We start from the raw sequence: 15178 nt of genomic DNA, 5'->3' as shown, positions 1-15178 counted from the left end.
TATGTGCCTATCAGTTTTGGAATTAACTCTACATAATGATGCTAGTATTGTAAATTTGGACATACATTTAATATTTCCATGTTTTTATTTACATTTAATCAATCTGGTGTTCTGCTATATTGGGTCTGCATTATTTTCTATGCTTATAATAAAATTTAATAAAACTTCTAGTGTGGTATATGATATTAGGAAAATAGAAATTCTTAAGTGCACAGCAATCACCAACCATAGAAGGTATCAAGACTTCTCACTACATATTAAAGTAACAGTGACCAAAAGGGTGTGTATGACATTGTTTAACTAGCCATAGATTTGAATTCCCCTTCTGTAATGTTCCTTAATTAGAAGTGATGGGAGAACTACTGTTTTAGAGAAAAGACATGGTGTAGTTCAAATAAGAGAACTCCAAAGCAGTCTACTCTGATGAAGAAGGCAGGATACTAATGACTGAATTAGAGACAACAGAAAAACTGATATTATTAATAGTCATATATGCACCAAATCAAAAGAAAAATAAAACAAAAAAAATATGTTACCCAAATCCTTTTTTGAGATGGCAATGGAATATAAACTACATGATATTTGGAGAGAATGGCACAAAACAAGAAAACAATATACCTTTTATTTGAACCTCCACCAGTCCCTATCAAGAATTGACATGGCCTGGATTTCATCTGGTCTATGTAATCAATTAGATGAAATTGAAATAGAAGCAAATGAGTGGGCAGATCATAATCCAATAAAATTAAGATGGAAAGGTCAAAGAAAAAGAAAAAGATGGATGATGAATTCAAACATTGTAGATGAAATAGAATACAATCAAATACTGGAGAAAGAATTAAAACTATTTTTTAGAATAAATAAAAAAGAAGACACTTCAATTCAAAATCTATGAAAGCATACACAAGAGGCCTCACGATTACCTACATTGCGAGAAAAACTAGAAAACAAAAAGAGCAACAAGAGTGTATGCAAAAAGAACTTATGGAAGCCGAAGCTGAACTACAGAAAGACCCAAAGAATAAAATTAAAAAAGAAAAAAGAAAATGATAAAACATAAGATCAACTTAATAACTCAAAAGGAATTAGCACAGAAAATTAAAGTGGCCAGATAAAATTACTTTGAACAAGCCAACAAACCTGGACAATGGCTGGCATACAGAGTGAAGAATGAAAGAGAAAAAAGGATGATATACCAATTAAAAGATGATGAGGGAAGAATTCAATACAAAACGGAAGAAAAGATGCATATTATTCATAAATACTTCACAAAACTATATGCGCAAGATAATATGGAGGAAATCAAGATAAAACAATATTTAATAATAATAATATTTAAACACAGAAAAGATAACACCAATGTCAAAAGGGAGGCGATAAACAGGCCAATAATGTTATCCGAAGTGGAATTAGTCCTGAAAAACCAGAAAAATAATAAAACCCCAGAACCAGATGGAATACCAGTGGACCTATACAAATATAATAAAATAATATTGGAAGAACTAGGAGTGGAAATGTTTAACCAAGTTTTAGGAAAAGCCAAGATGCCTGAATCATGGACGGAAGCAATAATATCGCTAATCCCAAAAGAAGAAACCAATCTACAAGAAATCCAAAACTACAGACCAATTTCATTACTAAATTCCGATTATAAAATATTTGCAGCAATTATGGCAAGAAGAATTAAACAGATTTTAAATGAACGAATACACCCGGACCAAAACGGACTTTTGCCTCACATAGACATTAAAAGTAATACCAGAGTCATCCTAGACATAACAGAATATTACGAGACGCATCCAGAAAAACAAATAGTACTGGTTTTCCTTGATGCACAAAAAGCATTTGACAGCGTAATTTGGAAATTTATAATAACACTATTAGACAGGATGAAATTCGGAGGAAATTTTACAAACATGATAGAAAAACTTTATAACAGTCAGACAGCCAAAGTTCTGAGGAATGGAGAACTAATAGAGAAGATCGAAATAAAAAAGTGAGTCAGACAGGGATGCCCCTTCTCTCCTTTGCTGTTTATATTAAACCTGGAAATTTTATTAAATGAAATTAGGAAGGACCAGGGAATAAAGGGTTTGGGACTCAAAAAAGAAGAACATAAGGTCCAAGCTTATGCCAATGACTTAGTATTTGTTCTAGAAGATCCATTAGAATCCAGTCTGAAATTAATTAAAAATTAGAAGAATATGGCAAAGTGGCAGGATTAAAAATCAATAAAGGCAAAACAAAAATGATAACCAAGAATATGACAAAAAAGCAAGAAGAGGAATTGGAATTAGCAACTAGAATGCAATTAACTAAGAAAGTGAAGTACTTGGGGATCTGGGTGTTGGCAAAATGTTCCACAATTAAGGACAATAATTATAATAAACTAGTGACACAAATAAAGAAAGATTTAGAAAGCTGGAAAAATATTCAGCTATCACTAATGGGACGTATAGCCACAGTCAAAATGAATATTTTACCAAGAATCTTATTCTTGTTGCAAGCCGCACCTATTAACCCAGGTTAAACAAAATAACCGCTAGGTTCATTTGACAAGGACGAAAAGCGAGGATTAAACTAAAGTCAATGCAAGATAGCAAGGAGAAGGGAGGTTTAGCATTACCAAATTGGGAATTATACACATTAGCAGTAACACTAACATGGGTGAAAGATTGGATAGAGCTAAAGAATAAAAGAATTCTGACTTTAGAAGGCCATGATTTGCAAGCAGGTTGGCATACATTCCTATGGGATAATAAAAATAAAATGCACAAATACTTTCAAAAACATTTAATTAGAAGAGTGTTATTGCAAAACTGGCTCCAAATAAAAAAAATCCACTATGTGAAAATCCCGAATTGTCTATCACCGACAGAAAGGACGATCCATCCAAATTTTATAGATATGAATAAAATGCTAAGATACAGAGACATAATTGACAGACAGGGAAATTTAAAAACAATTGAAGAATTGGGATATGGGATAAATGATATAGGTGGATGGAGGAAAGAAACAAGAATCAATGAAGGAAGACAACAAAGCCCAAAAATAGTAGTTAAGGAGAATTAACACATAGATATGTATCCAAGTGGTTTAAATTTATTAGAGGTAATCAGCCAATATAGCAGACAGAGGAGTAATATAAGATGGTTAAGAATGGTGAAATGCAAATGAAATATAATAGAAGGGGAAACAATATAAGGTGAGCGATATCAATTGCTATTAGAAAGAACAGGAAGCTCCTGTTCGTATTGTATTGTGTAAATGTGGTGTACGTCTAAGTTTTGTGTGTGTGTATTTTACGTTTATAAATAAAACTTTAAAACATTTTTTTTTAAAAACAGAATTTCAACACCAGCTCTGAAAAGGTGAAGGAAGAGGGTCTTTTCTGCTGCTGCCCCTGCTTTGTGGAACATTTTGTCCTCAGTGGTGAGGAAAGCCCCCAGTATCTTGGCCTTCCATAAGGAATTAAAACTTTGCTATGTACCTTTGCCTAGGGGACCCGGGGCCCTATGTGGGGCTGATTGATGCTATAAGAATCCCCCACCCACCTGTATTAACAATTCTTAATCTCTCCATTGTGGATTTCTCTTTCTGTTGCGATGTTATAATTTTGTTTTACATTTTTTAAAATTTTTATTCTTAAATTATTTGGTTTTTAATGTTTTATTACATTGATTAAATTGTACACTATCCAGAGCCCCTCTGAAGAAGCCAGGCAGTTAAGAAGTTTGATATATAAATAAATAACATAAATCAGGGACAATAGATGTTCAATCCTCTACTGTTCTTCCTCCAATGTCCCTTTCCCCACATATGCATAATTTTTCCAAAATGCTTGTTGCAAGTTTTATTTACTATATCTTCATATTACTAACAATTCAACTTTATTTGGAAAACAGATATAGTAAAGGCAACAGCTTCTAATGAATGATGCATCAACTCATCCACATCTATCCTACTACATAGCCAGTTATCCTGTTGATTTCATGTATTTTACACTGCGTAGTTGACTGAAAGTAGATTATGGATACATGAAACAAATTATTTGGTTCAATGAATATTCACTTTATAGAGCCCTATAATGCAAAATATGCTACTATCAGTAGATTAAACTGTTTCTTTAAAGTAGTGGCCAAATTAGTGAAAATAGGATTTTATTAGATGAACTGGAACCTTATGGATCATGACAAGAAATCCCTAAATATCACATGGTGGTAAATGGAAGAGAGGCAAAAATGGCTATTACCTTTATCCTACATGTGAATTTTCAAAGCCACTGATTGGCTGATTTAGTAGAAAACATTCTACTAAATTCAAATGAGTATGAATTCAAAGTGTCACACCCGTATTGAATGAGATAATATGGCAGATTAATTTTAGCTTCTGAAATTATTACACCCCACCCCAACCAATTCTGCATATTAAGACTACTTGCTTTTCATTATCCCTTCACCATATCACTGATGATTTCAATTCTCAGTATTCAAAGCCTGTATTTCATATGCCAATACCCACCTTACAAGTTATGTATAGTAGGAAAAGATGGAAGTCTCCTAGCTGAAGATTGACTGTTGGCAGACATATCCATACTGTTTTCTTAGAAACAATACAGATATTGGTTTTTCAATTTGCAATGTTAGTGTACGGTTGGTGTTTTCTGATGATCTCTCTCACGTAAGTATTAATAAGGTCAGATCTTGTTAACTTTTTAAAGATTTTATGTATTTCGAGAACTTCTCAGTTCGCTTTCTGAACTTTCTCATGTTTCTTTTTTCATTGCTCATACACATGAATCTTATCTCTTTCTTACATTCTTATGCATCTAGATATGTTAACATAATGGACATTAAGACAGTGACTAATGTTGAATCATGCATATTGGCCTAATAAATGGATCATTTTTTTATCCAGAAGATAATTCCATGTTATGTTAATAGAAGGTGATTAGATGCTGTAGTACAGATATTGTAACACAGCTGTCATAAACAGATGTAATCTGGATCTTGCGAAAAATGCTAATCACTTTTCAATTTTTTTGATTAGATCAAGTGTAGTAATGTTGATTATTATGGGAACTGTTGACTCAACATGCAAAGAAAAGTCAAATAATATTTCTTTTATCTGAAGATATGAATCAAAAACAAAAAATCTTAGGCTCACTCTCCCTTTTTGCAGAGTCTTAAAAAATCATGCTGCTGACTTTCAGCAGCAAACTACTATGAAAGAGAATGGTTTCCCAACGTTTTTATTTTAGTAATGTCACTATTCACTGCTTAAACCTCTGTAGTTTTTCACTTTGTTGCTCTAAAACATGACATCACATGACGTATTGCAACTTTTCCCCCCTTCACTAAACTGGGCCTGGATGAGGCCAGTGTGTGACGCATCTGGTCCGCGAGCTGCGATTTTGACAGCTCTGCTCTAAAATAATGAAAGTTTCTTTCTTTGTTCCCTTATGAACAGGGTAAAAAGACTTGTCAGGGAGAAAAGAAAAAAAATCAACCAATTTGATCAATTCTCGAATTGCAAATGATCTATTTTTCATTCAGTTCACGCAGCAATAGTTTCACAGGCTACTCTATTAGGAAAGAGAAAATGCTACAAAAACAAACAAGAATTTCACAAAGGATCAGTAAAATACTCAAGGAATTACAAAGATTACACTGTAGAGGTTAGATTAAACATTTTAATTTGCGCGGCCACCAAAAGTAATTTTTGGACTGAGGAAATATAACTTTCATTTCCTTCAAATTGTCTTTAATACTACCTTTCTTGATTTCTTTTACTTAAACTAATGGATTTTCACCTGATAATTGTTGTTGATTATATCTATAAACAGGAATCATACAGATTATCCTAATTAATTAAATGATAATATGGGCAAATGAGACTGAGGAAATTATCTCAAGCAGCTGCCAAAAATATATGAATCTTCAGCAAGGTTTTTGATTTGTTTTGGTAATTTGTTCAGCTGCTCTGAGTATCATAATTCTAATATGAATATAAACATTAGAGCGTATTCACATTTGGTTTACAGGTTCGCACCGGTTCGGTGGAACTGGTAGTGGAAATGGCGACTGGATCACTGAACCAGTACGGAGGGCATTCTCGCCACGCCCCCAAACCGGTTCCTCCTGTTGTCCCAGCATCTTTTTTTGGGGGGGGGATGACATTTTTAAGGTTCTGTGTATGCACAGATCTATTTATAGGCAACTGTATGTGCGAGTGCACCAAATGAACAGTAATGCCGGCAGAAACTCACCTCTATACATACTGTATGTATATTTATATACTACTTTTCTATTTCTTTAAATATGCAGAATGGCTTACAATAATTAAAAAATAGAGAATAGAAAGCTTATATTAAGATGGACGCTTGATTCTCACAGTTTTAAAATGCACTTTAGTATCCCTTGAAAATTTTCCCCAGATTATCCCACTGATAACATTTAATTCATGTAAGGTTTAGAAACAAATTATTATGCTTAAACAGAAAATATTTAGTCAAGCTTGCAGAAATATGTAGAGGTTTTATTTGCTTCTGTTCACTTCAGAGATTTGTTGAGGTTTTCAATATGAGCAGAATTACCTATACTTTGCACGCAGTTGTACTTATTGCTATTTGTTTGCTTCCTAGGTATTCAGTTTATACGGTTTTTTTTTCTTACAGAGATTACATAGCAATTCTCATCAGCAATTCCCATAAAATAATGAACACATATTTTCAGTCAGGATTTATTAGAAATGCTATAATGGTGCAATTTACGTATCATGCCAAATTCAAAAGAAGCAAGTCATAATACAACTTAGTACAGGTAGTCCTTGACTTTTGAGCCCAAAATTTCAATTTGTTAAGTGAATTTTGTCCATTTTAAGACCTTGATTGCTACAATTATTAAATTGTTAAATGAATCAATGCAGTTGTTAAATTAGTCACATGGGTTGCACCCATCCAAGAAAGGGACTGAGTTACTTGGCATTAAATTCACAGATTTTCTTGATAAACATTTAAACTGAAGAGCGGGGACAGAGAATTAATAGATACAGAACATTTATGTCCCCAGCAAACTAAAATTCATAGCGTTATAAGTGCATGTAACATAGATGTGTGTGTGGGTAAGATTATCACTCCTGCTGTCAAGCAAAACCAAGCATTTAATAGTGATTGCCATACCATGTGCATGAATCACACAAGTGGCAAGAAAAGAGGGGCAGTCAGGCATAACGTAGGTTTTGTGGACAGTAAACACAAGGTCAATCAAAATGGACTCAAATGTCTATACACCAATGCACAGAGTATGAGGAATAAACAGGGCGAATTAGAAATTCAAGTAAAAGAGGGCAGATACGATATTATTGCCATTACAGAAACTTGGTGGGATGAAACCGACAAATGGAACATACAGCTAGAAGGATTTAAATTATTTAAAAGAAATAGACCAAATAAAAGAGGAGGTGGAGTTGCACTATATATAAGAAATAACTATGTCTCTACAGAAATAGAGCACAACAAAGATGAGAACTATCTTGACATTGCCATAGGTCTATACTACAGGCCACCCAACCAAGCAGAGGAAGTAGATGAACTTTTTGCTAGTCAGCTAACTAAGGTATGTAGGAAGCACACCACAATAGTAATGGGAGATTTTAACTACCCTGACATCAACTGGGAAACAAATTCTGCACCAAGTGGAAGATCCAACAGGTTCCTAACAAACCTAGCAGATAACTTTGTTTTTCAAAAAGTAGAGAAGGGAACAAGGGGATCAGCCATATTGGACTTAATTCTCACTAACAGAGAGGAAATGATAGAAGGTGTTGAAGCCATAGGAACCCTGGGGGCAAGTGACCATGCAATATTGGAATTCAACATTATGCAAACACAAGTAGTAGAACAAAGTCAAACTAGAGTCTTGGACTTTAAGAAAGCTAATTTCAATAAACTTAGAGAGAGCTTGGGAAAAATTCCATGGATGAGTATCCTCAAGGGGGAAACAACTCAAGAAGCTTGGGAAATTTTGAAAAATGAAATTACAAATGCCCAGTCTAGCACAATACCAATGAAGAAGAAAAATAACGGCTCCCAAAAGAAACCAACATGGCTGCATAAAGAACTATCTGACAAACTGAAAGACAAAAAAGATAAGTATAAAAAGTGGAAGGAGGGGGACATAACTAAGGCAGAATATCAGCAAATAGCCCGAGCCTGTAAAGATGAAGTGAGGAAAGCTAAGGCTCACAATGAAGAAAGGCTTGCCACAAAAGTAAAAAATAACAAAAAAAGCTTCTTCCAACATGTTAAAAACAAGAAAAAGTTTAAGGAAACAATTGGTTCATTGCTAGGAGAATGTGGCAAGAAGGTGACAAGCAACAGGGAGAAAGCAGAACTATTTAACTCATGTTTTGCATCTGTATTTACACAAAGGGATAAAACAGTCCAATCTATCAAAAGCAGCCACAACAGTTGTAAGTATGAAAAATGATCATAAATCATTTTTTTAAGTGCCGTTGCAATTTTGAATGGTCTTTAAATGAAGTAAGTCAAGGACTACATGTATTACAGAAGTATTTTTCCAAGTGTGCCTATCTACTTGTAAATTTAAATTGTTCAGAGACGATGAACAATTTCCTACAGTTACTGTATAACAAAAACAGGTGTCTGAGGTTCAAAATACTTTCTGAATCAGTTTCAAAACATATACAGCCCTGTGACATACAAACCAGCATACCAAAACATGAACAAACAAACAAAAATGGCCACTGAGTCTCCTTCCAAAAGATAAGATTTAGGTACTGAAAAATCTACCATTTCAAAAATGGACTGAATTGAAAGTAGATGGGGATTTAAATATGATGTCTGTGGTCTTTCTTTCAGAAGATATGAAATAATCTATCCAACTTAAAAAAACTAATTTAAGGTGAAAATCAAAAAAATAATGAAGTCCTATTTGTAATTTTTGTGTCCCTCATTCACATATGGCATAGGACCTAGTTATCTGCAGGATCGCATCCTACCACACACGTCCCTGCGACCTATCCGCTCACACAGGGAGGGACTCCTTCTGGTGCCGTCCGCTAGGCAATGCCAGCGGACGACACCTAGGAGTAGGTCCTTCTCTGTGATGGGCCCAACCCTCTGGAATGACCTCCCCCCTGATATTCGCACTACCACCGACCTCCGTTCCTTCCGTCAAAAATTAAAGACTCACCTATTTCAATCAGCTGGCCTGGCACTCTCTTAGTTTTACCTCCTGGGGATATATTTTAATTGGGTTTGGGTATTTTAATTGGGGATGTTTTTAGGGTTTTTATGGTATATTTATTTCTTCTACAGCCTTATCTCCTCCACCCAAACGTATTTAACTGTTTTATATTATTGTATTTTTATCTGTATTTGGCTGTACACCGCCCCGAGTCCCTTTTTGGGAGAGGGGGCGGTTTAGAAATCCAAGAAATAATAATAAATAAATAAATATGAAAGCAGATTAAGTTGAAGATGATAATGTGTAAAGGTAAAGGAAATATTTCAGTTGAACTTATTTCCTGGTAATGACTTGCATATAGCCACACAATTTTCATGACAACAATGAAGACATTCTTTGCCACTGTCTTTTTAAATGTGCAGCCTAGCCTATAGCCAGTGGTGACAATACATGCATATAAAAAGGGTGAAGTTTTGATCATAATGCTGTGTCTACCATGTTGCAGATTCAGACCCCTTAAAAACACCTTGGATGCGCCTGGTGATTTCTCATTCAAATACTAACAAGTTTCAACCCTGCTTAACTTTCTTGAGATCATCCAAAATCAGCTTACCGTTGCCACCTGTTTTGGCCATCTAATTTTACCTTGAAAAGCTTCAGGAAACCAAATCTACCTTCCTTCCTATCATTTATTTTTCATTAGTCTTCATGCAAAATTTTAAGTTCAAAATTGAGAAAGAAGGCTCTGGGATGGTAACGGTCTCCCCTGGATAAACCAAGAGAATAACTGCCAGTTAAATGGTTCAAAAACCATTTTATAACTCTGTATAGTAAAAACAATTACTCACTTGTACAAGCCATGGTGAGTGGATCAGATTCCTTTCGGAAATAATTCTCTTCACAAATACAGGATGTTGATGCTTCTTCACGTGTGAAACTGTGTGGAGGGCATTTGGTGCATCCTTGACTTTGGGATGAATTCTTAAAGAAACCCAGCTGGCATGCTGCAAGAGAAGAGTCAAGAGTTAGGAGATATTGCTATCTTGTGAGCATTAGCACACATTTCTATAATTAAATCTTCAGGAACAAGCTCTGATTGAAAAGAAAAAGTGCATAGAAATACTTTAGTGAGTAATGAAAATGGGCTTCCTATCTATTTTGATAGATTCATTCTTTGCCAATTTTGAAAAGGTAGACTGAATTATAGTTAAAATATACAACTATGTGGAATTGTTTGGTAATATCTAGATAGCAGGATAGATGGCTAGATGGATTGATATATTCAAATAAACCTAAATTATGAGATAAGATAGATTTCATAAGATGTAGTGTTCTTAACATGTTGCAAGGTTTGGATTATTTTTATCTTTGTATTTTATTTTATTAATTTTTTTTATTTTTGGAGAGTGACATTATGTGAAATTACACATAATCCCCCCTCATCCCCACATCCAGTTTAAACCTGTGGAGTTTCTTTTATAAGTAGTAGCAGATCTCCCTTTAGACTCTGCTCAATTTCTATTAGAAATGAGGCTACAGAATTTACATGCAAAAATGCTGGGACAAAGTCCTAAATCTACAAGATTATAAATGTCAGTTTTTGAAAACAAATTACTTCTGTTTTTAATTCTTGCCAAGAAGACACAGACCTCACCAGAATTACCTCAGTGCCACGTCTGCAAAATTATATTTCCCTTCCCAGCAAACTGTCCATTTGCTTTTCTCAAATATCACTATATAGTGGGATAAATCTGAAGATCCAGCTTTTCTTTCACACTTAGAGTGGAGTGATATTTTTTTCTCCAAGAAACATTTGAGCTCAGTGCCACAGGATTAAACTATACATCTGCTTCATTGATAGTGATACAAAATCTGAAGGATTTTCATACTCACATTAATTCATACTTAATTTTTCCAAATGTTGCGTAACTGTGTTAACCCTTGTCTACTCAGTATATACTTATACCTGCTACTAATTAAGATATATCTTGCTCCTGTCAGGCTTGTCTCAAAAACCATCAGAATTTGAGATATCCTTGAAGACTAGAAGCTGACCAAGCTCAGAGATTATTTTAGACTTCAATGCCAGGATGGATTTGAAAATGAAGTTCCCTTTTGTCATTTCAATCCTCTGTATTTACATTTTAACCATTTTCTAGTTAATTGGCTTAAGACAATATTTTTGACATAGGAATTCACATATCTAGCCATCAAATTTAGTATTAAATGGCTCAGCTCCTAGAAACTCAGAGGAAATGTTCACTGTTTGGAAAGGGGGAAAAGAGTCCCCAGTGGTGGGATTCAGCCAGTACACACTTATTTGGGAGAACTGGTTGTTAACTTTCTAAGCAGTTCAGAGAACCGGTTATTGGAAGAAACCTCCTTTTGTTTTTTTCACTTTACAAGACTAATCCTGTAAGGAAGGCAGGAAGGAAACATTCTGGTGTTGTTTCTAGCCTAATCTTTATTGCCCAGTTTACAGAACTTGCCTCTCCGGTTAACCCTTATTACATTGTAACAGCTAAGGCGAAGCACCCATTGATGTGAGTGACATTGAGTTGGCCATGCCCACCCAGTCACATGACCACTGAGCCACGCCTACCCAGCTGGTCATTAGGGCAGAGAACCGGTTGTTAAATTATTTGAATCCCACCACTGGAAAAGACAGTATGTTTTAATATATTTATTTACCAGCAACTTCTTTACTTACTACACACACTTTTGCATCTCCTCCATTCCCCCTTGCAAAGTTATTTTTCCCTTCATCTAAAGGTTAAGGCTCTGACCCTAAATATTTCAGAAATTTGAAAACTGAAATTTTTTTCTGCTCCAAATTATCATATATAATCTGGAATATGCATGAAGTTAACTCAAAAATTCATCCAGCACCTACATCATATTTGATAATTCTATTATTACATCAATGCAGTGATTTTTAAAACTTTACTATGCCTCTGAGCCCAAAGCTGGCAGGGCAAGATGGCACACTTCCGTTGTCTTCATGAACTGTGAAACCTGACTCCACCTTTAAAATTCAGGCTTCCGGTCTTTGTCTCCGTGTCACCCAGAAGAATCTCTTGTGGATTGTTATTTTTTGAACTCTCTGGGGGGGGAAATTCCTCTCTATTGCCAGACTGACTAGAGAGATTCTCTCCTGCCTGGATCTTCTGCCTCCTGGACTCATCTGGCTGCTCTGCTTCTCCAGCTGTCCATTCTCTATACTGACTGATCTCTTTACTTTATAAACTATGTCTCCTAAAAGACCAACCCCTGGAAAACCTGGCTTTGCTACCTCTGCACCGACATCTGCAACATCCAGCCCTGCCACACAATCAAAGATCACAGACCTGATGCAACCTAAGAGCACAGAGATGGATTTGCAACAAATGCTTCAGCAACTTATACAGGGCCAGGAAGAAATTAAGCAACAATTAAAGGAAATGAAGGAAGAAATTAAAGAGAACCAAGTCCAAATCTACAAGAACTCACAGAGACTGGACCTTGTGGAGGGTGGGGTGGCGGAGGTGAGGGGGGGTAGAAGCAGTGCAGAAGGGAAACAAAGAACTTGACATCCAGCAAATGAAAACAGAATTTGAGAGAATGTCCTTTTATCTTAGATTTCAAAATGTTATAGAAGCAGATGGGGAAAATATAAGGGACATTATGACTAACATTTTAGCTGAATACATACACAAAGAAAAACAACAGATGGAATGGGAAATAGATCTGGTTTACAGAGTGAATTCAGCTTATGCCAGAACACACAATGTACCCAGGGAGGTCCATATTAAATTTCTTAGAAAAAGCACAAGAGATGAAATTCTGGGTGTACAAAGGGGGCAGGCATTGACATACCATGACAGGGAAATAACCATTCTGAAGCAGATCCCCAAGAAAATTAGGGAAAAAAGGAAAAATTATTCGCAATTGGCGAATAAGTTATACCAGAAGGGGGTGTGGTTTAGATGGTTGATGCCTGAAGGTATGCTGATATTCTGGGAGGAGACAAGAATTAGAATCAATACACCCATAGAGGCACAGGCCTTTATGGAAAAAAAAAATGCAGTGATGCACAAAGTGCAGTTCTGACCTAACACAAAGAGCCCAAGTATTTCAAGGCCTGATTTGACAAAGGGCATTTTTACACCAAGGTTCTAGTGACTGTTAATAGAGCTATTTTTTTTAAAAAAAAGTTCATTTATCTAATTTAATGTCATAGATCAAAGGAAAAGAGAGCAGTGATTCCTGCCCCCATAAAACTTTTTATTTCCAGAACAGAAATAAAAACTTTGTTTAGTTGGTGACACTTATTAAGCCTTCCAATTTTGACGGATGCTGGGCACAGTACAAAACCAAAAGAATGGTAAAAACAATTAAAAATATAAAATCACACAGCCCTGACAAAAACAATCATAAAAGCAACAAAAAGCACAACAGCCCACCTCCAAATTACATTAACCCAGGATTTGAAACAAAGCCAGGTTATGAACACTCTCTTGAATGCAAGCAGTCTGTGGACATTTTTCGGAGTATAAGGCACACCTTTTTCCCTCAAAAAAGAGGCTAAAAATCTGGGTGCATCTTATACACTGAATACAGTATTTTTGGCCTCCTAAAACCCCGTCCCCTTTGCAAAAATGGCCGTGCATAGCCTTTAGGAGGCTTCCTGAGTGCTCCTGGGGGCTGGGGAGGGCAAAAATGAGCAAAAAACAAGCCAATTTTTGTCCCCCCCACAGCCCCCAGGAGCACTCAGGAAGCCTCCTAAAGGCTATGCATGTCCTTCTTTTGACAAAAACAGGCCCATTTTTTTGCTCATTTTTGGCTCCCCAGCCCCCAGGAACACTTTACAAGCCTCCTAAAGGCTATGCATGCCCCTTTTTTGACAAAAAAATGGGCCCATTATTGCGAAAAATGGGCCATTTCTGGGAGGCCTGCAGAGTGCAAACACTTTTTTTTAAATTTGCCTCTTCAAAATCTTGGTGGGTCTTATACTCCAAAAAATATGGGAGTTTGAATCTGGTTCAACGCATCTGACAATTGCATAGTTTCATGACACAGAAAGGCTTCCACACTGGCAAACTGTAGTGGTCATGTTTAAAAGCTGCTAGCTGCATCACATTTCTGCTAAGCCGGCACAAAGCTTGCTCAAGGTTTTGTTTTGCAACATTTCTATGAAACATTCTTCGCTTTGCAACATTTCTATGCAACAGTCTTCTGTAACATCTTTTTGTAACATGTGAACAAGCTTGCCCGGTAACAAGTATACGTGACAAGTGAACAAAGCCTGCCCAGTAACAAGTGTTTTAACCAATCATGTAATAACACGCTGTAACACAGAAACCTTTTGTATGATTTTAATAAATACCGTCTCAATCGGGCAGCCGGGGTCTTTGGATCTTGCTGAGCTGGTTGATGCGTTGCAACACATCATGGAGTCCGTACTTCCTTGGCAGTATCAGGCCCGCCTAACCTAGGCGCACCCCAGCTGGGGTCCCATAGCCGAGCTCAGTCAGGCTCACCTCTGCAGGGTTTTTGATGCCTAGCTCCGGCTCACCTTTGCAAGGGTCCACACTCAAAGCAGACGAGGTCACCGTGTGGCAGCCAGCCACACATTCACTCTCAACTGGTGACCCCGACGTGCTGAATTGCCTTCGGACGTCTCACGCCGAGTCCCGTGTCTACGTGTTCGGCGCCTTGATTCTCATCTTACGCACCTGACGGGCAAGTGCATCGTAAGTTATGGGCTCCTCACATTCAAAGTCTCATTCTGGGCATAGAAATGAACTTTCACTTTTAATCAAGAAGGCTAATAATTTGCAAAAAATTAATGGCACTACTGTCTACCCTCTTTCTAAATCTGATATTGATCACCTTCTTTTTTATGTCTATCAACACTGCCCGGGTTATCCCGACACTGAAACTCTCAAACGTTCCACATGGGAACGCCTCGGCTCTTACTTTCACTCTCC

General features: G+C 36.3%; 1 protein-coding gene across 2 annotated transcripts in view; it reads right to left on the bottom strand.

Annotated features, from left to right (window-relative positions):
• EPHA5 (EPH receptor A5) overlaps positions 1 to 15178 on the bottom strand; it is a 227446-nt gene that overhangs the window by 84915 nt on the left and 127353 nt on the right. For both annotated transcript variants that reach the window (XM_081970085.1, XM_081970086.1), the window contains exon 4: positions 10058 to 10213. In XM_081970085.1, coding sequence (XP_081826211.1) covers positions 10058 to 10213 — 156 coding nt within the window. The remainder of the gene's footprint in view (positions 1 to 10057; positions 10214 to 15178) is intronic.

Source organism: Natrix helvetica (genome assembly GCF_964273705.1).
Source record: "Natrix helvetica genome assembly, chromosome: Z".
NCBI classification, from domain to species: domain Eukaryota; kingdom Metazoa; phylum Chordata; class Lepidosauria; order Squamata; family Natricidae; genus Natrix; species Natrix helvetica.
This window is presented reverse-complemented; position numbering and strand designations above follow the sequence as displayed.